At 38.6% G+C, this 23,728-nt stretch overlaps 2 protein-coding genes across 7 annotated transcripts in view; one reads left to right on the top strand and one right to left on the bottom strand.

The window, feature by feature from the left end:
* Positions 1 to 1,060: 1,060 nt before the first annotated feature.
* Positions 1,061 to 23,463, bottom strand: SOCS4 (suppressor of cytokine signaling 4). 4 transcript variants are annotated; one of them, XM_008957048.5, is made up of 3 exons: positions 23,087 to 23,463; positions 18,568 to 18,670; positions 1,061 to 7,596 (listed from the first exon to the last, which is right to left on the bottom strand). In XM_008957048.5, the coding sequence occupies exon 3, from the start codon at positions 7,504 to 7,506 to the stop codon at positions 6,184 to 6,186; it is 1,323 nt and encodes a 440-aa protein (XP_008955296.1). In that variant the 5' UTR covers positions 7,507 to 7,596; positions 18,568 to 18,670; positions 23,087 to 23,463; the 3' UTR covers positions 1,061 to 6,183. The 4 variants fall into 4 exon arrangements, with proteins under 4 accessions (XP_008955296.1, XP_054953584.1, XP_003831738.1 ...); XM_055097609.1 differs by having other exon boundaries at positions 18,568 to 18,755; positions 23,087 to 23,438; XM_003831690.4 differs by having other exon boundaries at positions 18,568 to 18,696; positions 23,087 to 23,427.
* The window catches only part of WDHD1 (WD repeat and HMG-box DNA binding protein 1), an 85,164-nt gene continuing 84,876 nt past the window's right edge, over positions 23,441 to 23,728 (top strand). For 2 of the 3 annotated variants that reach the window (XM_034937586.3, XM_003831693.6), the window contains exon 1: positions 23,441 to 23,530. The gene's annotated coding sequence lies outside the window, so the exon portion shown is untranslated. The remainder of the gene's footprint in view (positions 23,531 to 23,728) is intronic. The other variant, XM_034937587.1, reaches the window with a different exon arrangement.

The raw sequence follows: 23,728 nt of genomic DNA, 5'->3' as shown, positions 1-23,728 counted from the left end.
CATCATGTTGGCCAGGATGGTCTCGATCTCTTGATCTTGTGATCCGCCCTCCTCGGCAAAGTGCTGGGATTACAGGCGTGAGCCACTGTGCCCGGCCAATATACATTTTTTAAGATATAAAAATATCCTAAAAGTATGTGGTACACTTGCATCTTGCTTTGTGTAAGGCATTAGTGAGTGAGTGGGTGGCCATTTAACCATGAACTTGTTTAAAGGAAGACATCCCTGGATGTTTTCCACAGCACACACAATTCTCACACTGAAAAAGGGGCAACAGAGGAACTTGAAATACCTAAGCCGAGAGTCTTATTTTTGGGTAAGGGCACACAGGCCTATGGAAAATTACACGACTGGTGTGGACCTAGCCTGTCCTCACTGGTGACAGTGAATCAGCAGTGCCTTGAGCCATGCTGAAACCTGAAGCAAAAAGAAATCAGTAATCTGGTCGGGTTTGATTTGAAATTTGGTATCTTGCTCATCATAGGCTTTTTTGCATCAATTCAGATATTACAATATTGCACCAAAACATTGTCTTCCTTAGTCGTATAGTCAAATATTTGTCCCTAAGTGCCTCACCATACCCTAGTCCTGGCGCTGTGTACCAGTAATGGATAGCCTCCAACTTTTCCTTGCCTGCAATCAGCCAGTAGCTGAGCACGTTGGAGGGGTCTAGATCTAGGCCATTCCTGTCCCTGTGGGCTTCTCTACAGGCAACCTTTGCTTGGGAACCAAGTCATCATCTAGCAGTCTGAAGATGCACTGAAGTCCGAAGCTCCCCTACCCAATCCTTCCTTCTAGGTGTCAGACTTTCAGTGTGGTATGAAGAATTCCCCACCTTCTGCTCCCTTCTCTATCTTTCTAGGTGTTTCACTCCAAATAAATCTCTTGCACCTCTAATCACATTTTGGCACCTGCTTCTGGAAGTCCCAAACACAAAAAAACTAAAAGGAGTGTATTATAAATTAGAAAATATGTAAGAATATGGGTTTCTCTATCTTTTTCAGATTCTAAGTTGAATGTGTGAAGTAAAGACTATGTTTTTAAAATAAAACACAAAGCCTTTGGATTTTACATAGGAAGTTTTAATTAAGTAGAAATGAAAATTTATCCAGATCAATTTATTTGAACTTACATCCAAGAAGAAACATTCAACTTAAGGATTAGAAATAAAAGTGGCAATTGTCTACTTCTTTTGTGGTAAGGAATAGATCATACAAGCCTGACTGACGAGAGTAATAGCTTTGTGAAAACTGTATATTCGAGTACATGTGAACTCATACTTGGCTTATACAGAATTTATCCAATTCTAGCAAAGTCAGCATAATTTAAATAAACCTCCTTGAGTTTTACACCATGGCTCTCAAGTCTGAAAGCTTAGATTTGATTATAACCATGGCAAAAGTGATTATCTTTATTTTCTGAAAACGTAATCAACTTTTAAAATAAGTTAAGCAAACATCAGTTTTACACAGACCATATGAAGGGTAGGAGGAAACTGCAATTGTTCCTCTAATTGCAGAGCCTAAACCATAAATTCAAATTGTACTTCTATCTCTACTGTTAAAACAAGTCAAGAAAGTCTTTTACAGTCTAAGAGAAGTGAATGTAATTATGCAGCATCCACTACAAAGATATTTTGAAAACCTATCATCACGTTAGTACTCAATGGCTGTACAGCAATTATTTTAAAGTATGCTCCCAGGGTCACCTCTTGCTGAAGAATTAACCTCCAGGAAGTCGAGTTACAAGTATCACCTACATTTTATAGGAAATAAAGGCAAAGATTTAGGACTGAGTCATCTGTTCAAAATTAGAAAGTAAATAAAAAAATAGACTTTGGTTTTATTTGAAAATCCCTTTCTATTGGGTTATATCCATTAATCTACATTTCAACTTCCAAGCCAATCTATTTTAAAAAGTTACCTCCATTTTGTGTCCAATATCTTACTGTATTAGAATAGTACAGGTAGACTCTTGCACTGCTCATTTCTAGTAGGCCATTAATAAAGAAAAGAAAAACCTTTGTGCTTTCTGTTCTTTCCTTAAATTACAAATGTAAAACTGACTTTTTCCCCCCAAAGTAGGAACAGTAGTTTGCTTGACGAAAAATCTTTTATTCACTTGGGCATTACATTACCTAACATTACACAGGCTATTTTGCTTTTAAACATTGTTTTCCTTGTGTTGTCTCCAGGAATCTCTTATAATTTTGTCTATTTTCCTGTGAAATTTGCTTTACCAAAATGAATGCGTAAGCTGTTTATTGGATTCTGACAATAGCTAAAAGCGACAAGAAATATTTTAATGAAAAGTAAGCGTAAGAGTTAGATCTTGGCTGGGCACAGTGGCTCATGCCTGTAATCCCAGCACTTTGGGAGGCCGAGGCGGGTGGTCACCTGAGGTCAGGAGTTTGAGACCAGCCTGGCCAATATAGTGAAACACCATCTCTACTAAAAATACAAAAATTAGCTGGGCGTGGTGGCACACGCCTGTCATCTCAGCTACTTGGGAGCTGAGGTAGGAGAATTGCTGGAACCTGGAAGGCAGAGGTTGCAGTGAACCGAGATTGCGCCCTTGCACTCCAGCCTGGGCTGACAACAGCGAGACTCTGTCTCAAAAAAAAAGAGATCTCAAGGTTTTTGTTTCATAGGAAGGAAGCTCTCTATTGCGTGGATCTATAAAATGATCCAAACTTCAGAGACAGGAAGCTGATAACTGGATTTATCTTCTTAATGGCTTTGGCTCATGAATAAATGATAATGGTTTATGTGTTTTTCTTATAAAAAGAAATGGAATTTGTATACCGATAGGAGTCCTACTTGCCACATTTGTTCTACTTATTAAGGGATTTCTAATTACTGAGACATTCTTTATATTATTTATAATAAGAAGTCAAAACTTTAACTGAAAGCCATTCTTTGACCACAGTTGGCCATTAGCTGAAATTCAGGAAATAGCACAGGTTTGATCACCAAATCAATAAATCTAGCCACAGGCTGACTAAAAGCTTCCTTTAATCTTCTTCCTATTAGGTCTTCCTTTAAATTAAACCATTCCCTTCATGAATTATTTAAGTGAATGGCATGGTTATAGAAAGATCACATATAACTCTATACAAAAATGCTAAAGGAACCTTAAAAAGTCCATTGAGCATACTTCAGGAATTATACTATGAATCAAGATGCTGTAGGCTTAGAAAAAAATGGGAGTGGGAGTATGTCCTGTAAAGCTTCAGAGAAAAATAGAAAAGTCAAGTTTATTTCCTGATTAGCCCAGGATGATTCCCAAAGCGCAGTTAAGTGTCTGGTCCAGACTAGCTATTAGCGATTAAGTAGTTTCTTTTCACTGTCAAGGCTTTTCCCTGAGGTAATGCCTAAATTCCTAATTTTAATATTTGATCTTATTTCTCTTAGCTCCATCCTCTCTCACCAATAAGCTCTCCACATTTCCACCATGCTAAATGCTTTCTCAACTCTGGAATTTACACTGTTCAAATCTTCCCTTTGTTCAACAGTTACAAAATTTTAGACAAATTTATACATTCCCACATTGTTCCTCTCAAAATTTACTCATTTATATAGTGCAATCAATATATTGTTTACATTTTATATAGGTTAGTTTCTGAATACTGTATGTTCTTCCAAATGTATCCTTACAAAGACACAGAGGAAGGGGGTAACCTTTCTGAATTCCAATTCCTTAATGTTTTAAAAAAAATTATTACTCTTTTCTTTTCCCTTAAACAATTCCCTTCTCAAGTCTTTATGTATCTACTTTCCAAACTTCTTTTCACTGTAGCAAATACCAAAGGAAAAATAAAAATCATTTCAGAGTCAATGAATCTCCTCCCTGCTCTCATTTATTAGATCAACTACTTCAAGGCTACATATGTGGCAGTACTTTTTAAGTGTTAACAGCTGTTAATACCTTGAAGTTGAAAAAATAAAAAAGCCAGAGAAAACATATCACAAGCAATCAGTTTGAATTATATGAAAAGGTACTTAGATCTTGACTTTCATATAAATACTAATTTTAACACTATAAAAGACAACATAATTATATATCATTTTTCTTTATAAAACTACCCCTTAACAGAATATTTGTAAGCTAGTCATCCCTTAGGTTTTTCTGTACTGATAAAAAGTTATTTTTAAAAGAAAAATATTTAAAATAATTGTTTCACAGAAACAGAAAATCTTATCAAATTCTGATAAAAAACTATAATCATGGGTACTCTTACCACACTATTTTCTTTCACCAAAGATGGATATTTAGGAAGTGGTATATTGGTTAATAAGATAAGCTTCTCAGTGATCTACAAAAGCGCCACAATAAAGATGAGGTAGTATGAGACTTTTCTAACCTTGTAAAAGGTAAATATCGTCTTTAGAAGAGATATTTATCCTGACATTGGTGTTATGATATCCTGAGCCTCATCACTGCTAAGAGGTGCCATTTTTGTAGCTACATCTCACTGAGACTAAGACAATCTTGAGATCACTGAGGAAAAAAAAATGCTAAAAGATAACGGTAATAGAGATTTTCCTTAATTTTGTAATAATTACTAAAAAATTATTTTAAAGCTATTATGGAAAAATGCCATTTTCATGTTAACAGAACTGCAAGATAGGGAAATGCTACTCACGTAAAAGCAACAATAATGAAGAAATATTTGTTCTAACTTGGAAGTTTATGAGTCAAATTTATTTCAATCTAGGTAGAAGCAGTTTCCTAATATAGCTAAACTAGCATCAAGAAATCAGTTACGATATTAAAAATGTCAATGTGTACAAAGGGTTAGACAGCTCACCAGAAGAAAATTGTCTATCTACATTTATTATTCATTGATTCCTTAAAAAAAGAAGATAGGATACCACTCCATTTATTTTTACTAGTTACCTTGGGCTAAAGATGTTTCTAAAAACGTTGCCCTGTTTCTGGGATAGTAAATTTAAAATATCACCCCTTTTGTCCAGTACTGTTCTGTATGGTGTAAGTCATGTAGCTGTCAAAAGGCTTTCTTTTTTTGAAGCCACATTACAGACTAAGTTAATTCTGAAGATAGGGATAATTATTTGGATCTTGTAGATCAAAAACAATATTAAGCTTCCTGAATACTGAGCTCCATGTTTATTTCTGGAATCTTTATTCAAATTCAACTTAAAATAATGAAAAACTACTTAGGTACTCTTTGGTTACCAGTGGAAATTTGTGGCTGCTAATACATTGTGGAATTTCCCCAAAGTAACAGCTCAGTTTCTATAAAAGGGCTAAGTAGAAGCAACAGTTCATAAGCTAATACAGAAAAACCCCACAATTACTTTAGCACTTTAGTAACTACTAGCTACTAATAGTGTTATCATTATTTTCAAAGCTTCCAATGAGAAAGGAACAAGATTTATGTTTTGAAGATGGTTTAGCTCTTGCAGGTTGAGAGAAAGACCTATTCGGGAATGACAAATGATCCGGCCACATTGTAGAAGAGTAAGTGCACCTCCAGAATGATATGTTTCCATTTGATTCTCATTGACCAGATTAATCAAATTTAGTAATCCTGCTTTAGAGTTAATATTTAAAATAAAAATACACCAAGTTTGACTTGGTTTTATTACCTTTAACATCCCTATTAGTAAGTTACAAACGTCAATAACATTAGTATGAATGGTGAATTACAACATTCAGCTTTACTGAAGAATATCAAACTCAATGAAAAGGGGGACGGGGAACTATATTTTATATATAATACTACTAATGGCATAGATTAACAAAATATTTTACAGGTAGGAAAGGACATAAGATTACTTTTAAAGAATAGTATGAAATACACAATATTCAAATGTGTTTGCAATGCCTACCAAATTTCAAATGTGCCTGGATCATGTATAAATTAAGGAAAGAAAAAAGGATCATGTATAAATTAAGGAAAGAAAAAATGTAAGTATACAACCTACACGGTAAAAACAAAAACCAAACACCTGGTTAAAAATATCTATTTAAGCTCTAGTGTATAACCTTAAACAATTTGTGTATCACTAGAAAAATGGATTTATTAGTAAAATTTAGGGCAGAGATTTTATTTTGGACACCACTGCCTTTGTGGAAAAATCCAAAGTGGCATAAAAAGAAAAATAAAATATTAAAAGAAAAAATATATATTATCATTCCCATGTTCCTATCCTGTTACTAGCATTGCTGTTCTGGTGCATCAATCCTGAGTACTCTAACTTTTGATTTATAATGATATTCCTTTAGATATAATTTCATAGAAGAAGGAATTGGAAGGGCATCGATGCCATCGTAAGTTGTACAGTTACAAATAACTGTTCTGCATATATGCTGCAGGGAAAAAGGGAAAGTCCGAATTAAGGGAGTGGATAGAAGTGGTTCAAAGAACATACAGGCGCTTGGGTCCTTATAATGTTCTAGGAGCCCAGTAATGTCAGGAGAATGGAAGACACAGGGGTCATGTGCATCAAAGCTAAAGTTGTGATTCCACTGTTCAATTCTAGCATGAAGAGAACGACTATAGCGTCTAAAACTAACAGAGAATAAATAGTCTTCCTGTGCTGAGTCTCGAAGTAAAAAGGTACCCTCTGGTTTTCCTTCCAGTAGTGCTTCGGCTGCGTATTTATCCATCACTCCCCAGTAACATGGGTTGTTATTGATCTGAAGGAGGTCTGGTACAAGACAGTGGACATAATCAATCTGCGTGTGGTATTTAGGAGGTGTTTCCAACTGCAGGATTTCATCATCCAATTCCCATTTGGGTTTGTTTCTTTTTCTGGAACTTGTGCAAAGTGTTAGAATTTCATCATCGGAATCCATATCACTATCTTCTATACTGTTATTTGAAACCAGGTTCATCACAGAGCCAGTCATAGGACCTTCTCTACACAAAGCATTGTCGGTGGTTATGACACAGGGCTGAACATTGGTATGTGAGAAACAGTTTATATTTTCTTCCATATTTCTTCGTTTTAGCTGACCATCCCTCAATTCAGTCTGAGACAAGTCTGTGCTTACCCATTCATCTGATTTGGAATTTATAGGAGCAGTGTGTCGTTTAATAAAATGCCACCTAAAGGCTAAATCTGATCGAGGTGGGAAAGGACACTTATCTAACATGAGTTCACTGATATGAATTTTCCTTTTAGACGGAAGCCCTGAAGAGTGCCGACTACTACAATTCTTTATTGGAAAACACTGCCCCACGGCATCTTGCAGTTTCTGTTTAAGAGATCGGCCTAAAAATCGATGCCCACAGGAATGATCTAAGTCCAACTCAATGGATGAACAGCTGTGCTTCCTTTCTTGGTTCCTTAAAGACACTTCGGTTTTCTCTATACCATTCACTGTCTCAGCATCTGAATAACTCTCACTCTTTTTTGACCAAGATAACTTCTTTCCACTCCACACATAACCGTCTTTTCTGTCGGCACTTCTGCTCCGACTAGTTTTGGGCCTTACATCTACATTTTTACTAATATTTTCATTATTTTCTGCCATGTTAACAAATTATCCAGATTCTAATGTTATAAATACTGCTTTTTCAATTTTTCCAGCAGGAAGTTTCTTCTGGGCACTTTCTGGATGTATCTAAAGAAAACAAAAAAAAGTCATTAACCATTTGTCATCTACCTTGTCTAGTTTACATATTAAGCTTCAATTAGACACAAGAGGGAAAAGCACAGTTAGTACATGAAAAAGAGATGTTGGAAGGGAGTCCCAAGACACTTTGTTCCCACTTAAATAACATGCTATATATTATATAATATACATGATAACTTAATAGTGCCATAGAGTGAAGAGTGAGTTCCTTTCTCATAGCTAATTTTCAGTGTGGATAAGAAAAAGCCAAGCCTCCTCTATCAACCATAATAAATGCTCAAATGTGAATAGTTTCTAGTCTTGAAGTATATCTTATGCTCATCTCTCCTTACCATAGTTTTCTTATTTCACAGCAGACCAGTGAATTATTTGTAGAAGACAGACACAAATCTATGAGCTGGTATTTGAGAACTACTACCCTACATAGTTCCTTCACCTTCTTCTCCCTATTTCCTTCCCTACTGATTAAAATATGAACAATTTTAAGTTGTAAAGCTGTAAGAATTTATTAAATAAACAATCACCATTGAACAGCAAAAATGCTCAGTAAGCATTCCCAATACAGTGTTTTAAACTCACTTCAATAATTAGTCAACTTTACCATTAGTCTAGGCAATTTTTAGAAAATACAAAATTGATAAAAATTAGCCATTTTAAACACATACTCATTTGTATTCTTGATCATTTGAAAGCAAGCAGATAAATTTCTATAAGGCACTGCCTTTCCTCTGAAGTTGGTAAAACATACTAGAATTTGCAATGTAAAATACCGAGTTTCATGAAGACTAATGATAATGATTGTTTGTAAATGGAATTTACTTAAGTATTCTTATGCAGAATAAGATTTAGGGTTGCCAGGCGAGGTGGTAATACTAGCACTTTGAGAGGCTGAGGCGGGCGGATTACCTGAGGTCAGGAGTTCATGACCAGCCCAGCCTGGCCAACACAGTGAAACCCCATCTCTACTAAAAATACAAAAAATTAGCCAGGTGCAACAGCGCACGCCTGTAATCCCAGCTACTCAGGAGGCTGAGGCAGGAGAATCACTTGAACCCAGGAGGTGGAGGTTGTGGTGAACCGAGACCGCGCCACGGCACTCCAGCCTGGGGGACAGAGCGAGACTTCATCTCAAAAAAAAAAAAAAAAAATAGATTTAGGGTTGGCTAGGCACGGTGGCTCACACCTGTAATCCGAGCTCTTTGGGAGGCTGAGGCGGGTGGATCATGAGGTCAGGAGTTCGAGACCAGCCCGGCCAACATGGTGACACCCTGTCTCTATTAAAAATACAAAAATTAGCCAGGCACAGTGACGGGTGCCTGTAATCCCAGCTACTCGGGAGGCTGAGGAGAACTGCTTGAACCCGGGAGGCAGAGGTTGCAGTGGGCTGAGATCGCACCTCTGCACTCCAGCCTGGGTGACAGAGCAAGACTCTGTCTTGGAGGAAAAAAAAAAAAGATTTACGCCAGGAACTTGGGGAAGGGGTCCTATAATCTCAAATATTTTACAAATGAAAAATAAATTTTGCAACAAAAAAAATCAGTCATACTCAACAGTCTGATATGATTGTCTGATTATGTCACAGGAAAATTTAAAAATCCCAACAGTCAAGTAAATGTCTACAGACACTTGAATCCATTTTCAAAGTAGTGGGATTTGAAACAAGTATCTATATCAGAAAATATGACTGTCAAGTGTTTAAAAGTGTGAACTAATAATAAAGACTTGCCATATAAAGAACTCCATTTCTAAGGCCAGGTGCAGTGGCTCATGCCTGTAATCTCAGCACTTTGGGAGGCCAAGGTGGGTGGATCACCTGAGCTGACTTTGGGACCAGCCTGGGCAACATGGCAAAACCCTGTCTCTAACAAAAATACAAAAAATTAGCTGGGTGTGGTGGCGCACGCCTGTGGTCTCGGCTACACAGGAGCCTGGGAGGATTGTATGAGCCTGGGAGGCAGAGGTTGCAGTGAGCCATGATCGTGTCACTGCACTCCAGTCTGAGTGACAGAGTGAGACCCCAGTTCCAAAAAAAAAAAAAAAAACCATCTGGTGATTATAGTTATTATGGTCAGTCCTCCATATCCATGGGTTCTCCATCCTCAGATTCAACCAATTGTAGATTGAAAATATTCGAGGAAAAAATCCCCAATAAATTAAAAGCAATACAGTATAATAACTCTTTTTTTTTTTGAGATGGAGTCTCGCTCTGTCGCCCAGGCTGGAGTGCAGTGGCATGATATCGACTCACTGCAAGCTCTGCCTCCCGGGTACATGCCATTCTCCTGCCTCAGCCTCCCGAGTAGCTGGGACTACAGGCGCCCACGACCACGCCCAGCTAATTTTTTGTATTTTTAGAAGAGACGGGGTTTCACCGTGTTAGCCAGGATGGTCTCGATCTCCTGACCTTGTGATCTGCCTGCCTCGACCTCCCAAAGTGCTGGGATTACAGGTGTGAGCCAGTGCGCCCGGCCTATAATAACTCTTTATATAGCATTTACATTGTAGTATTATAAGTAATCTAGAAATGATTAAAAGTGTTTGGGAGGACATGTGTAGGTTATGTGCTAATATCACTCCATTTTATTTTAAGGGATTTGAACATCCATGGACTTTGGTATCTGCAGAGGTCCTAGAACCAATCTCCCTTGGATACGCAGAGACAACTGTATTTTGATTTAGTGTGCTCAATGATATATAACCATTTAAGATCTTTAAGGAAAAGTATTTCTTATTTAATTTTGAAAGAAACTTCATCACTTAGCACAGCCAAAATTGTATTCAACTGCCTGCTTTGGCTGTTCATTGACTAAATTCCATTGAACAAAAATTAGAAGCAACAAGATGGGCTGAAGAATATGAAGAGTCATTTATTAATAAGGTTTGAAATGCTTGGCACTTTTATTTACTAAATGAACTTCACTTATGAGTGTGACCTCTAGTCTTGTCTCCTTGCTACCTCTAAATTGTGGCATTTCTTCCTTCACTTCCATATGAGAGCTAAGCTCTCTACCTGTGTTCTTTTTTTCTTTTTCTTTTTTGAGACGGAGTCTTGCTCTGTTGCCTGGGCTGGAGTGCAGTGGCACGATCTCGGCTCACTGCAAGCTCGACCTCCTGGGTTCACTCCATTCTCCTGCCTCAGCCTCCAGAGTAGCTGGGACTACAGGTGCCCACCACCATGCCCGGCTGATTTTTTTTTTGTATTTTTAGTAGAGACGAGGTTTCACCATGTTAGCCAGGATGGTCTCGATCTCCTGATTTCGTGGTCCGCCCACCTCGGCCTCCTAAAGTGGTGGGATTACAGGCATGAGCCATCGCGCCTGGCCTCTACCTGTGTTCTTGATGACATTCTCACCTTTACCAAGGCCCTACTTCAATTTCTCTCTCAAACTTCTTGCTACCTTCAAAAACAACTAAGTCTGCTTATAAAATGTTTCAGTGATTATTATAATGCTTTCTTGGTCGTAACTGTTCCCATTTCTACTAAATTCATTTTATTTTTTTAAGACAGGGTCTCTATCGCCCAGGCTGGAGTGCAGTGGTGCAATCATGGCTTGCTGCAGCCTCGACCTCCCAGGCTCAAGTGACTCTCCTGCCTCAGCCTCTGGAGTAGTAGGGAATACAGGCACGTGCCACCATGCCAGACTAATTTTTAAAATTTTTTTGTAGAGACAGAGTCTCCCTAGGTTGCCCAGGCTGGTCTTGAACTCCCGGGCTCAAGTGAAAGTGCTGGGATTACAAGCATGAGCCACTGAGCCCAGCCCTAAATTTCTCAATGAGTAGTGTAACTTAATTTCCCCTCAAGATGAAGACAGCTTTTTGGTTTTTTCTCATTATAAAACAAAAATTACTCCAGTCAGAAAATGGCTGAGTAAACATCTTTTTGCCCCACCCTTCTCTCAGAAGTCAGTCCAAACAACAAGAAAATATGAGAAATAAAATCACAAACCTCTTCTTCAATGAAATGAACAGATATCTATAACCTGAGTCATAAAATAGAAGTACAGAAAACAAATGAACAATAACTGACTCAGCAGCAGAGATGCAGGTGACAGACATCAGGCACAGAGGTAACACAGATAAGACACAAGCCAACAGAGCAGGTACAATTCAGGACCCACAGGCACTGGGTGCTACAGAAAGTCTGGGTGGAGAACAGGGTGGAACATGGGGAGATAAGTTGAAATTCTGCCTAAGAGCAGGTAGATTTCTCAGTTTCTTATCCACATTTAGAGGAGATGGGACATTTATTATTTGGAGAAACTGAACTAGGTGGGCTCAGGACTTTAAATACCAGACACAGCAGAGGGTGGAGGGGAAGACTGGGCCTAAAAAACAGAAACAAAGTAAAAGTTCCTTGTTCTCTTCTGCCATCCAGCTCCCAGAACTCCAGCAGCTAGATTTATACCTCCCTAACAGAAGAGTGGCAGATACTTTCCTGGAGAAAGAGAATGGCCAAAGAGAAAAGATCTGTCAAAGCTGATAGCTGGGAATCCTCCAATAAAAAGCTAGAAGACCACCCAAGCATACAGTGAAGCACACATATCCACAGGCCCTGGCTACTCACACACAGCTTCCAGGCAACATAGCTGTACACTCTAAACTATGAAAGAACACTCCTGGGTTATCAGACTTGATATTGTTTGCCTGTGTCCCACCCAAATTTCACTTTGAATTGCAATAATCCCTATGTGTCAAGGGTGCAGCCAGGTGGAGATAATTGAATCATGAGGGCAGTTTCCCCCATACTGTTCTCATGGTAATAAGTCTCTTGAGATCTGATGGTTTTATAAATGGGAGTTCCCCTGCACAAGCTCTCTTGCTTGCCACCATGTAAGATGTGACTTTGCTCCTCATTCACCTTCTGCCATGATTATGAGGCCTCCCCAGCCATGTGGAACTGTGAGTCAATTAAATCTCTTTGCTTTATAAATTACCCAGTCTTGGGTATGTCTTTAATAGCATGAGAACAGACTAATATAAGACTTTTGAGGAAAGCTTCTAACATATATGAAATAACAAAATATACAGAATTTGGAGAAAGCAATAACCATGGAAAGAGTAGAAACTAAAATTGACTTACTTCAAGTCAAGAAAAGATATTACAACTATGAATAAGTAAGATGGTATAAAAAGGAGGTGGGGGCCGGGCACAGTGGCTCATGCCTGTAATCCCAGCACTTTGGGAGGCCGAGGCGGGAGGATCACCTGAGATCAGGAGTTCGAGACCAGCTTGGCCAACATGGTGAAACCCTGTCTCTACTAAAAATATAAAAATTAGCTGGGTGCGGTGGCAGGCGCCTGTAATCCCAGCTACTTGGGCGGCTGAGGCAGGAGAATCGCTTGAATCCGGGAGGCGGAGGTTGCAGTAAGCCGAGATTGCACCCCTGCACTCCAGCCTGGGTGACAAAAGTGAAATTCCTTCTAAAATAAAAATAAAAAAAATAAAAAAAAAAAGAGGTGGAGACAACTAGAATAAGAATTTTTTTAGGAAATTAAAAATATGATTGTTAGTCCAGGCACGGTGGCTCGTGCCTGTAATCCCAGGACTTTGGGAGGCAGGTGGATCATCAGGTCAGGAGTTCAAGACCAGCCTGGCCAAGATGGTGAAACCCTGTCTCTACTAAAACTACAAAAATTAGCTGGGCACAGTGGTAGGCACCTGTAGTCCCAGCTACTCGGGAGGCTGAGGCAGGAGAATTGCTTGAACCCGGGTGGTGGAGGCTGTGGTGAGCCGAGATCATGCCACTGCACTCTAGCCTGGGTGACAGAGTGAGACTCTGTCTCAAAAAAAAAAAAAATATGATTGCTAAAATAATTTTTTTTTTTTATTGAGACAGGGTCTCACTTTGTCACCCAGGCTGGAGTACAGTGGCACTGATCTCAGCTCACTGCAACCTCTGTTTCCCAGGGCTCAAGTGATCCTCCTGCCTCAGCCTCCCAAATAACTGGGACTACAGGTGCATGCCACCATGCCTGGCTAATTTTTGTATTTTTTTGTAGAGATGGGGTCCTGCCATGTTATCTAGGCTGGTCTTGAACTCCTGGGCTCAAGTGATCTGCCCACCTTGGCTCCCAAAGTGCTTGGATTTTCAGGTGTGAGCCACTGCACCTGGCCTGAAATAAAATATTCAATAGAAAAGTTCGTGGGTATGCTTAGGAACTAATACAGCAAATAGGAAAAAATGGTTAACTAGACAGAAAAGACAAGAAAATTAGAGATTAATATAGGCATTTCACAGAAAACAACAAAATGGACGGGAGAAATTATTAAAGAAACTATATTAGAAAATTTCCCAGGAATGGCCGGGTGTGGTGGCTCAAGCCTGTAATCCCAGCACTTTGGGAGGCCGAGGCGGGTGGATCACCTGAGGTCAGGAGTTCTAGACCAGCCTGGCCAACATGGTAAAATCCCGTCTCTACTAAAAATACAAAAATTAGCTGGGTGTGGTGGCAGCCACCTGTAATCCCAGCTACTCGGGGGGCTGAGGCAGGAGAATCACTTGAACCCTGGAGGCAGAGGTTGCAGTGAGCCAAGATCATGCCATCGCACTCCACCCTGAGGGACAAGAGTGAGACTTCATCTCAAAAAAAAAAAAAAGGTTAGAAAATGTCCCAGGACTAAAGGACAGGCACCTCCATATTGAAAGATCCCACTCAACATCAAAGTACATTATTCTAATTTTAGAAGCCTAGAGATAAAGAGGAGATACTAAGTCTTTCTGAGAAGGAAAATTCATGCTCACCATGGAAAACCCAAACTAGGCATAAAGTTATAAGGAAAAAGTAAATATATCCATAATCCCACCACCCAGCAGTAACCACTTTAACATTCTCAGTATCTCTATATATGTATATGGATGGCAAGGATGCATTCCCACAGCATAGCGGCGGCAGGCATTAGAAACATGGTTTGAGTCCATAAGAAGGCATGTGACTTTAATATTTTGCTAATGTGCTCGTGTCCGCATTTTTTTTTTCTTTAAATCATAGCCATATGGTAAATTTTCTATTTTGTTATGTTTCTCTTTTATTCATGGGCATGCACTGGGTGTTTCTTGGAAATGGCCAATTTTTATTAAAATATTTCTGGAAGGAAAAAAAAAAAAGAAACATGGTTTGAGTCCAGTTTCTGTTTTGTGCTAGCCATATAACCTTGAAACATCAGTGCATTCACATGTAAAATGGAGGTACTAATGCTATCTATTTCACTGGGCTGTTGGGGATAAAATAATGCATGTATTCAGCTCAGGTCCTAAATGTATTAATTAGTCAATATATGTTAACATATATGTTCATATTTTCTTTTTGTTTTAAAAAGAAACAAAGATTACATATGTTGTTTTGTTAAAGCACCTAAGCCAGTCTTATTGGCTTTACAGTTTTCTTCATAATGAAGAAATCACAGAATACCTCTGTCTCTAGTGCAGTGTTACTACAAGGTAAAGAGATTTTCATGAGCAAATATAATTTTCAGGAGGAAAACTAATGTTTCAAAGTGAAAAAGGATCCATATGTCAGATACAGGTGAAACTCATAGACCATGAAGTTACAGAACAATTTGACGTCTTCCCCCAAAGAACAAGTTTACACGCTAACAAAACAGGTTTTCTTTTGCAAGACTCCCAACTTGTATGTTACAGGTACCAGTCAATCAAGTGTGTTTGGATTTTAGGTTAACTGTTTTTACGTGTGCTAATGCTGTAGATGTCCATAAAATAAAGTGAAAAATATCACTGCCCTAGTTGAGTTTTCCACACGTTCACCTGTACTTAAAGAGCTAATGCAGGCCGGGCGTGGTGGCTCATGTCTGTAATCCCAGTACTTTGGGAGGCCGAGGTGGGTGGATCATCTGAGGTCAGGAGTTCGAGACCAGCCTCGCCAACATGGCAAAATCTCCTCTCTACTAAAAACACAAAAATTAGCCGGGTGTGGTGGCGTGCACCTGTAGTCCCAGCTACTTGGGAGGCTGAAGCAGGAGAATGGCTTGAACCTGGGAGGCGGCGGTTGCAGTGAGCCAAGATTGCACCATTGCACTCCAGCCTGGGCGACAGAGCAAGATTCCATGTCAAGGAAAAAAAAAAAAAAAGAGAGACAGAGAGAGTTAACGCAATGAAAACTTTTTTTTTTTTTTGAGGTGAAGTCTCACTCTGTCGCCCAGGCTGGAGTGCAGTGGCGCAACCTCTGCTGCCTGGGTGCAAGTGATTCTCCTGCCTCAGCCTCCCAAGTAGCTGGGATTACAGGCACCTGCCACCGCGCCTGGCTAATTTTTGTAGTTTTTTTTAGTAGAGACGGGGTTTCACCATCTTGGCCAGGCTGGTCTTGAACTCCTGACCTCGTGATCCACCTGCCTCGGCCTCCCAAAGTGCTAAGATTACAGGCATGAGTCACCGCGACTGGCCTGAAAACTTTCTGATTAGTTACTGTTTTGTATCTATCTCAGAATTAGAGCTTTATATAAATTTTGCGTAGCTATTCTTTTGCTAGAGAACTGTTAAGTTCATGCTCAAGAAGTCCTACTTTTATAAAATGTTATCTTTTGCCCCATCAATATATGATCCAGAATGTCATCAGATATTTTAGTCTTCAAAGTCGGAAGAAAATTTTTCTATTTATATTTGTCTAAAACATACAAAAACTAATATTAGTACTAAATATGGTTGATAATGTTACCATCATGCATTGTCAGATGGTCATTTGTCTGTGCTGTTCCTAAGAGAAGAATGGGAGTTCCAAAAAGCTGACAAATTATGGCAGCCAGCCCTCTCCATTTCTTTATTAACTTTCAGTGTACTGTTTATATCTTTTTCTTTGTTTGTTTTTGAGACAGGGTCTCACTGTCACCCAGGGTGGAGTGCAGCAGTGCGATCTCGGCTCACTGCAACCTCCACCTCCCAGGTTCAAGTGATTCTCCTGCCTCAGCCTCCCCAGTAGCTGGGATTACTGACATGTGCCACCACGCCCAGCTAATTTTTGTATTTTTAGTAGAGACAGGGTTTCACCATGTTGGCCAGGCTGGTGTTGAATTCCTCAACCTCAAATGATCCACCCACCTCGGCCACCCAAAGTGCTGGAATTACAGGCATGAGCCACTGTGCCCAGCTTTACTGTTTATATCTTACTAGAATATTTCGTGGATTGTATTATTTTAAATAAGAGAATCTTTAAAATACTTTGTAATGAGACATGACCATAGACGTTTTATAACATGCAAGGTCTGCTAATTATCTCAAGACAAAGTACTTACATAAGTTGTTGAACTTTTAAGAGGAGTTGTGCATTTTTCTTTCACAAAATAAGAAGTGTTCTAAATTTCATAACCATTACTGAAATAACAAGTGGCTCTCAGAAGCTACTTAGCAGATAGATATATTTTTTAAAAACACATACATTTAATCATTCACTTTTCGGCATAGGTAACATCTTAATTACTGAGAAAGTAACTGCTTAAAAAATAACTGTGTGCTATGGAGAGATCTTATCAGAAAAAAGATATTTAGAATTTCTTTCACCATTATTTGATTCTGTTACAAAAAAAGAGAGAAGTCTATCAAACTTTCATATCTTTATACTTAAACACATATAAAGAGAATTTTCTAATCTCTTCCAGAAGCTTCTTTGAACCAAAATTCTAAAATATAAAAAAATCAATCATGTTGCTTTCAATAAAAATAACTTAATTTTAGTGAGAGAAAAATTATTTTTATTGTTATGAAGACTAAAGATTAGTTTTTTGAAATTGTGCTTTCGTATCTTGTCCATACATGTAAAATCTGAATGTAAAAAAAAAGTGTAGGGTTCTGAATCCGAACAAGTTGTTCCAGATAGCCTATCATTAATTCTTAAAATTTTATAAAAACTTTGTATAGGGCCGGGCGCGGTGGCTCACGCCTGTAATCCCAGCACTTTGGGAGGCCTAGGTGGGTGGATCACGAGGTCAGGAGATCGAGACCATCCTGGCTAACACGGTGAAGCCCCATCTCTACTAAAAATACAAAAAATTAGCCGGGTGTGGTGGCAGGCGCCTCTAGTCCTAGCTACTCGGGAGGCTGAGGCAGGAGAATGGCATGAACCCAGGAGGCGGACCTTGCAGTGAGCTGAGATCGTGCCACTGCACTCTAACCTGGGTGAGACTCCGTCTCAAAAGAAAAAAAAAACTTTGTATACATGAGGTAGAAGAAGAATAATAAGGTGGCTTTACCAACAATTTTATGTGACACAGAAATCAAAAATGATGGTTTGAAAGATGGTGACAAATCAAAGATCTTTGACTGTAGCTGCAAAAAAGCTTTTTAAAAAGAAGGTGAAAGAATCACTTGGGAAAAGGCTGCCTTGGCTCTTGATTCAATAATTAATTTTTTACGAAGGCAGCTATGTTACATTGCCCTGGGGAGTACAGAATGACATCTTTTTTTTTTTTAAGTCATATTTCTTAATGAGCAAAAAGCAAATGTTTAAAAAGCAAGTTTATATAAAAGCCTTCTCAAGAAAACAAGTACCCAGATTCTGCCACTATTTGGTCCCAGGTTCTACCACAAATTATAATGACAACAATAACAAAATGAGTGCCCATTATGTCAATTTTCATTACAAAATATTTAAATAACATTTAGTAATACTGACTAAGGCTGAGAAGGTGATTTTAATTCAAAATTTCTACAGGAAACAATTCAAATCCAATAATTAAAAGGATAAGCTTCATTTATCTGGAAATTAATTAGTATCCTCTATGATGTAGGATAACAGCATTATTGCATACGTTAATTATTCATTGAACTACTTATGTCTATGATGCTGACATACATCTAACACCACAACTAATGTAAATACTAAATTGGAATACATTTGATCCTATAAAGAATAATTCAGTATACTACATTAATAATTCACAAATATATTATTATTCTGGTAGTAATTAAGCCTGGGAACTTTCCCTACGAAATTCATGATTCCAAAGTTTACCTGCCATCATGTGCCCAAAAACTCCTTGAAAGCATTCTGATCATAGTCCTTGATATTTGAGTTGGATTCTGTAGAAACACTTAGGCTCCACAAACGGAAGTCACTGGAGAGCAGACAACAGATGAACTCCTTGGTATGTTAAGAAAAAAATCTGAAAACAGGTTTGTTTGTATGGGAAAATATCTGACCTAAAAAACAAATGTTTTCTCATTACAGAAGCAATACAGGTTCATTTTCCAGTAAATATTTTAAAGTATCTCCTTTTTTCATGCTACTGAGCCAGGGCTCATGGGACTTAATTGCAATTTTCTAAAAAAGAATCATTGATTTGGTAGCACTACACCCTCCTTTCCCTTTCTCCCCACTTTTTCCATGCTTTCCTAATTATAGTTTGCTTATGTCACTTTTCCCCACTCTGTACTCTTGTGGACACTAGTTCTGAAAGATGTTAACACATATTCTGGAGAAAAAAAGGTTCTCTTGTCAAATAAGTTTGGGAAATGCTTCTTCTCTCAAAGATTACAGTGCATATTTAGCAAACGTTCCCAGGAGATCCTTCAGTAAAGAAATCTGCATAAACCATAGCTTCCTGTCTTTACTTTGCCACAAATCCTTTTGTGGAAGAAAGTTTGGGGAAACATTAATGGGCTAATCTGTTAACATCAGTGTACATTCCCTAAGCTTATTAGCTAAAGATAAGAAGAGAGATCTAGGAACCCATCACTGAAGAGGCTAATCTAGAGTGAAGAAAGCAGAAACTACGAGCTGGCAGTACCTGAACTTCTAAAAGCAGAAGGAAGATTAACAGAATTTAAGAAACAGAATATTTAAGATATAATACTGAACCATTTTATGGAATAAATTAGATTGAACATTTATTTTTTCTTCCAATCTGTAATTTGTTATGATAAAAACAATATATGCTCATTGTATAATACATGGACCATTCAGAAAAGTTTAAAAAGGAGGGGGAAAAAAGCTATAATTCCATTATTTAAAAGCAAGCAATTTTGACATTTTGGCTTATTTCCTTGAATTCTTTTTTCTTGTGAGACCAACTAAGCATAAAGAGAAAATTTTAAAGTTTTAAAGATCTGTAAAAAATTAACAACCTACACTGTTTTTCACTATACCATATCTGAAAATAAACATGGTGAAGATGAAATAGCATGAGCTGCTGAACTGTCAAATGTGGGCTACAATTCAGACTTTGCCACTCACTAGGTATGTTACCTGGTTTTAAAAAATCTAATTTAGCTTAAGTTCTCCCACTGTAAAATCTGGATAATGCCAGCTACCTCATGTTTTTACTGCCAGGAGTAAAAGGTATGAAAACAACATACACTGAACTTAATGAAAAGAAATATTAACTGCTTCCTAGTATTACTCAGAACTTTTCATGTTAGAAGAAGTACATTTCTAAAAATGAGAGGTGGGAACACTTTTTTTAAAGAACACTATTTTTTTAAGAAAAAGGGGAGGGGAAACAAAGGCTATATGTAAGGCTAGAAAATCTGCACAAAAACGTGCCTCAGAAATCTGAGGTGAAGGAGGCTCTTCCATTTCTGAAATATCACAAAGCACTTTATATTATTCCTGATGTTAAATATATTATTTTAAAAAATTTTTAAATTCTTTAAAACAAAAAATTGTAGTTTTTTAGAAGTTAACTTAGTAAATAGATTTAAGTAGAAACAGGCAAAGATTTTATAAGATTGTATTATATTTTCTTCACTGCTTTATAACAATTACATATGCTGACATTTAAGGTTGGGTAACAAGTTTTACGTACAAATTAGTAAAAGGTGACTCTAGACTTTATGTTTTACTAAATTCTAAGTTTTGTGGCAACAGCTATGATTTGGAGAATCAGTGCGGTAGACTACCTTGGACTAGGTGAAAGACCTGGGTTCTATTTCTAGCTCTGACATTTCGCAGGTGTGTGACTAGATAAAGACTAGATAAATCACAACTTTTCTGTTTTTCTATCTATATAACACTGATTATCTCATCTTGCTGTAGTAAGGATCTAGTGTTAATGTAATACAAGAATCAAATACTGGCTGTCTTTAGCCAGGGGAACTGGATGGCTGGGAGTATGAGTAGGAGGATGACTTTTACTGTATTGCCTTTTATATCATATTAAGTATACATACAGACAAGTACTATTTACCCCAAAATTATTAAATAGGCTAGTAAGTTTCAGGACACATTTGGAAATATAAAAATCTTCACATTTCTAAAGTGCCTTCAATGTTTCTTTTTTCAATACTTTGGTCTCCTTGGCTATTGTTACACTCTTCTAGCCTTACCTTTCACAAGATTAATCATTTTTACACCAAGTACATATTTTACTAGAAAATAATTTTTTAAACTCCTTCCATAAGCCAATACTGATATATCCTCTTAGATAAATCCTGTAAGATCACATGATTTTATATAGGTAATACCATCATTGGTAGAATGGCAATGTACTCATGTTTTCTCACCCAATTGTCCTTGGGAGCAAAAATATTTGTGAGTCTAAGGGTAGTATGAGTGGTTACAACACAGCAAAGCTAACTAACCATCACTGCAATTGAATCTGTGACTTTGGCATCATTTTCAGTCAGTTCAGTTAGCCACCCACACCTATGAGATAAGCACTGTTAATGACAAATAACTACATTTGGAAAATTTTTGATACTCATATCAGTGACACAGCTACACTGATTTCTTTTTTAAAAACTATGTTATTTTAACTAACTAGACAATTTTGCTAATATTTAAGTTACACATCTTTCATTACTGCACTATCATCTTGATCATATTGTTTGAACGTCTATTTCCCTCAGCAAGACCATAAACTCACTGAAGGTATTACAATTTGTAGCCATTTGACTGAAACAAATGGAATTGTGAAAACATGATACTAGCAAAAACAAGAATACATTTTTTAATATTTGAAAAATTTACTGGATAATTATTTAAACAAATCCCACTTTAAACAAAAAACACTAAATACCCACCCAAAGCACCCCTTTAGTAACATGAGATATTAATAACAATTACTTTTATACATCCATGAGTATCTCCTATATACTCTAACAATGCGACGGAGGTAGGTGTCATCTCCATTTTAGAGATGAGGAATTCGATTTTCAGTAAAGGAACATATTCAAGGTCACACAATGTGTCAGTTAGAATTAAAACCCAGGACTGTTGAACTCGGAGGCTCAAGCTTTTACCATACATGCAAAATCTGCAAAGAAAATTGTTCTTTAACCTATGAATCAAATGGCTTGATTGATAAGAGAAAATGACAGATGTGTGGACACCAATCATAGTCTCATGGGTATTACAGATATCATAGTGAAGGCATTTTGTAGCTGTAACTTGTTCCAATTTGCAGATTCTTCTTACGCTGAGCTCTGAATAGTACTAACCAGAAATCTCACCACGCTTTATTCAACATAGAGACGAATATTATGAGAGTTCATCTTGAACTCTATGTACTCTAGCCAATGATATTGTTACTTGAACGAAAAAATTTATAAGCCAGTCTATCCAAAAAACAAATGATCTCCAAAAAAAAAATTAGGTCACTCAGAAAGCATCATCTCTGGTACCACTGCTCTTTCGGGAGATCAACAGTGGGTTATTTTTCCACAAATCCCAAGTTGTTTTTAAGCCAATCATTCTTCCTCTTCATTCATATACAAACCTCAGCGTCTAGCAAGGCTATCTGGAGCTCTAGTACTAAAAACAACGCCTCACACAATGCCACCCACGGTAAGAACACGACGGTTTGCCTGTGTGTTTGCAACTTTTCACAATGGAACTAGATTGAAAAAAACAATAGGGAAACCTCTTCAACAGAGAAACGTCTCAGGTAATAAAATAAATGTGATTGATACTGGAAGGTATCACAAAAACGCAGAAAAATTCTCAAAGATAAGTACAAATGAAAGAATATCATTCTGAAGGTTTTCATCACAGGCTGCTGTACCAATATGGAGAATGAAGATACAAGAAAAGCATAAACTTAAACTTAGTGGCCAAGACTTTAGCAGATATTGCATGGATCAAATGTAAGTACTCAAGGCTACTAAGTTATAACTCTTCTTTTGGTTATAAATATTCACTTCAGTAAACTTTAGGTGGGATCTGAATAGAGAACACAAGTTACTTTCTTCATAACGGATATATAGAGTCGCAAAGAATAAGCATTAATTGAGCATTAATTAATTATACCTTCAGGTACCAAGAGAACCAACCGGAACAGAAATTAAGTCATTCCTTCTTTATCTCTACAGAAGCGACAAGGTGAGGGCACGAAGGATGCCAAGATTAGAGGCTCTAGAAGATCTCGCCTTCTTTTCCAGAGAAGATGCTCAAAGATCTGTCTGCTAACTGGGCCCCAAGAAGAGACCGGATCCTTTTAGGGATCCGGATATTGTTTCCTGGGAGGAGAGCCTGGAGGGCAGGAACAAGACCCCGGCCTGCGAGGCCAGGCAGCGGCCACCCTTCCCCCACTCACCTCCCGGAGCGCAGCTTAACTGGGGTTGTCCGAGTAACTGCTGCCATCACCATCGCCATCAGTCTGGGCGCTTGCTTAAGTGGAGAGGGGAGGCCCAACCACTCCTGCACCTCGTGTAGGTCTTACAAAGCAGATGCTTTTCTGCCACCCCCAACCCCGCTTCGGCGTTCTGGTCCCAACCCAGCCGTCACGGTCATCGCCTCCGCCGGTTCCCTGGGCGCCGCCACCACTTCCGTGTTCAGCTCCCTCCCTTCCTCCCTCACTTGCCCGGGCAACCGGCTAATTTCCACGCGGAGGGCGCCGCAGCTGACGCCACCACCCGGCGACCTCTGTCGGGACCTGCGCTGGGTGTGGGCGGGTCGGCGCAGGCGCAGTGTGGTGAGCGAGCCGAAGCGCGGGAAGCGGCTCTTGTGGATCCTCAGTGGCGGAGGCTCGGTCACCCGGGTGAGTCCCCACTCCGGCTGCCCGCGTCCACCAAGGAGATGCGTGTTCCCTTTCCAGCTTATTGTCTGACAGACCCTCTGCCTTATCCCGCTGGTGTCACTCGGGTGGGGGAAACCGGGCTGCGGAGAACGGGCCCTAGAGGAGACTAAGCTCTCTTCCTATCCCTAGCCTCGCTGCTTTTCTCTCTTTTGAAATAAT

Source organism: Pan paniscus, chromosome 15 (genome assembly GCF_029289425.2).
Source record: "Pan paniscus chromosome 15, NHGRI_mPanPan1-v2.0_pri, whole genome shotgun sequence".
Lineage (NCBI taxonomy): Eukaryota > Metazoa > Chordata > Mammalia > Primates > Hominidae > Pan > Pan paniscus.
This window is presented reverse-complemented; position numbering and strand designations above follow the sequence as displayed.

Excerpts from the sequence above, each read along its gene's own strand:
- SOCS4 (XM_008957048.5), bottom strand. The coding sequence starts at position 7,506 with ATGGCAGAAAATAATGAAAATATTAGTAAAAATGTAGATGTAAGGCCC.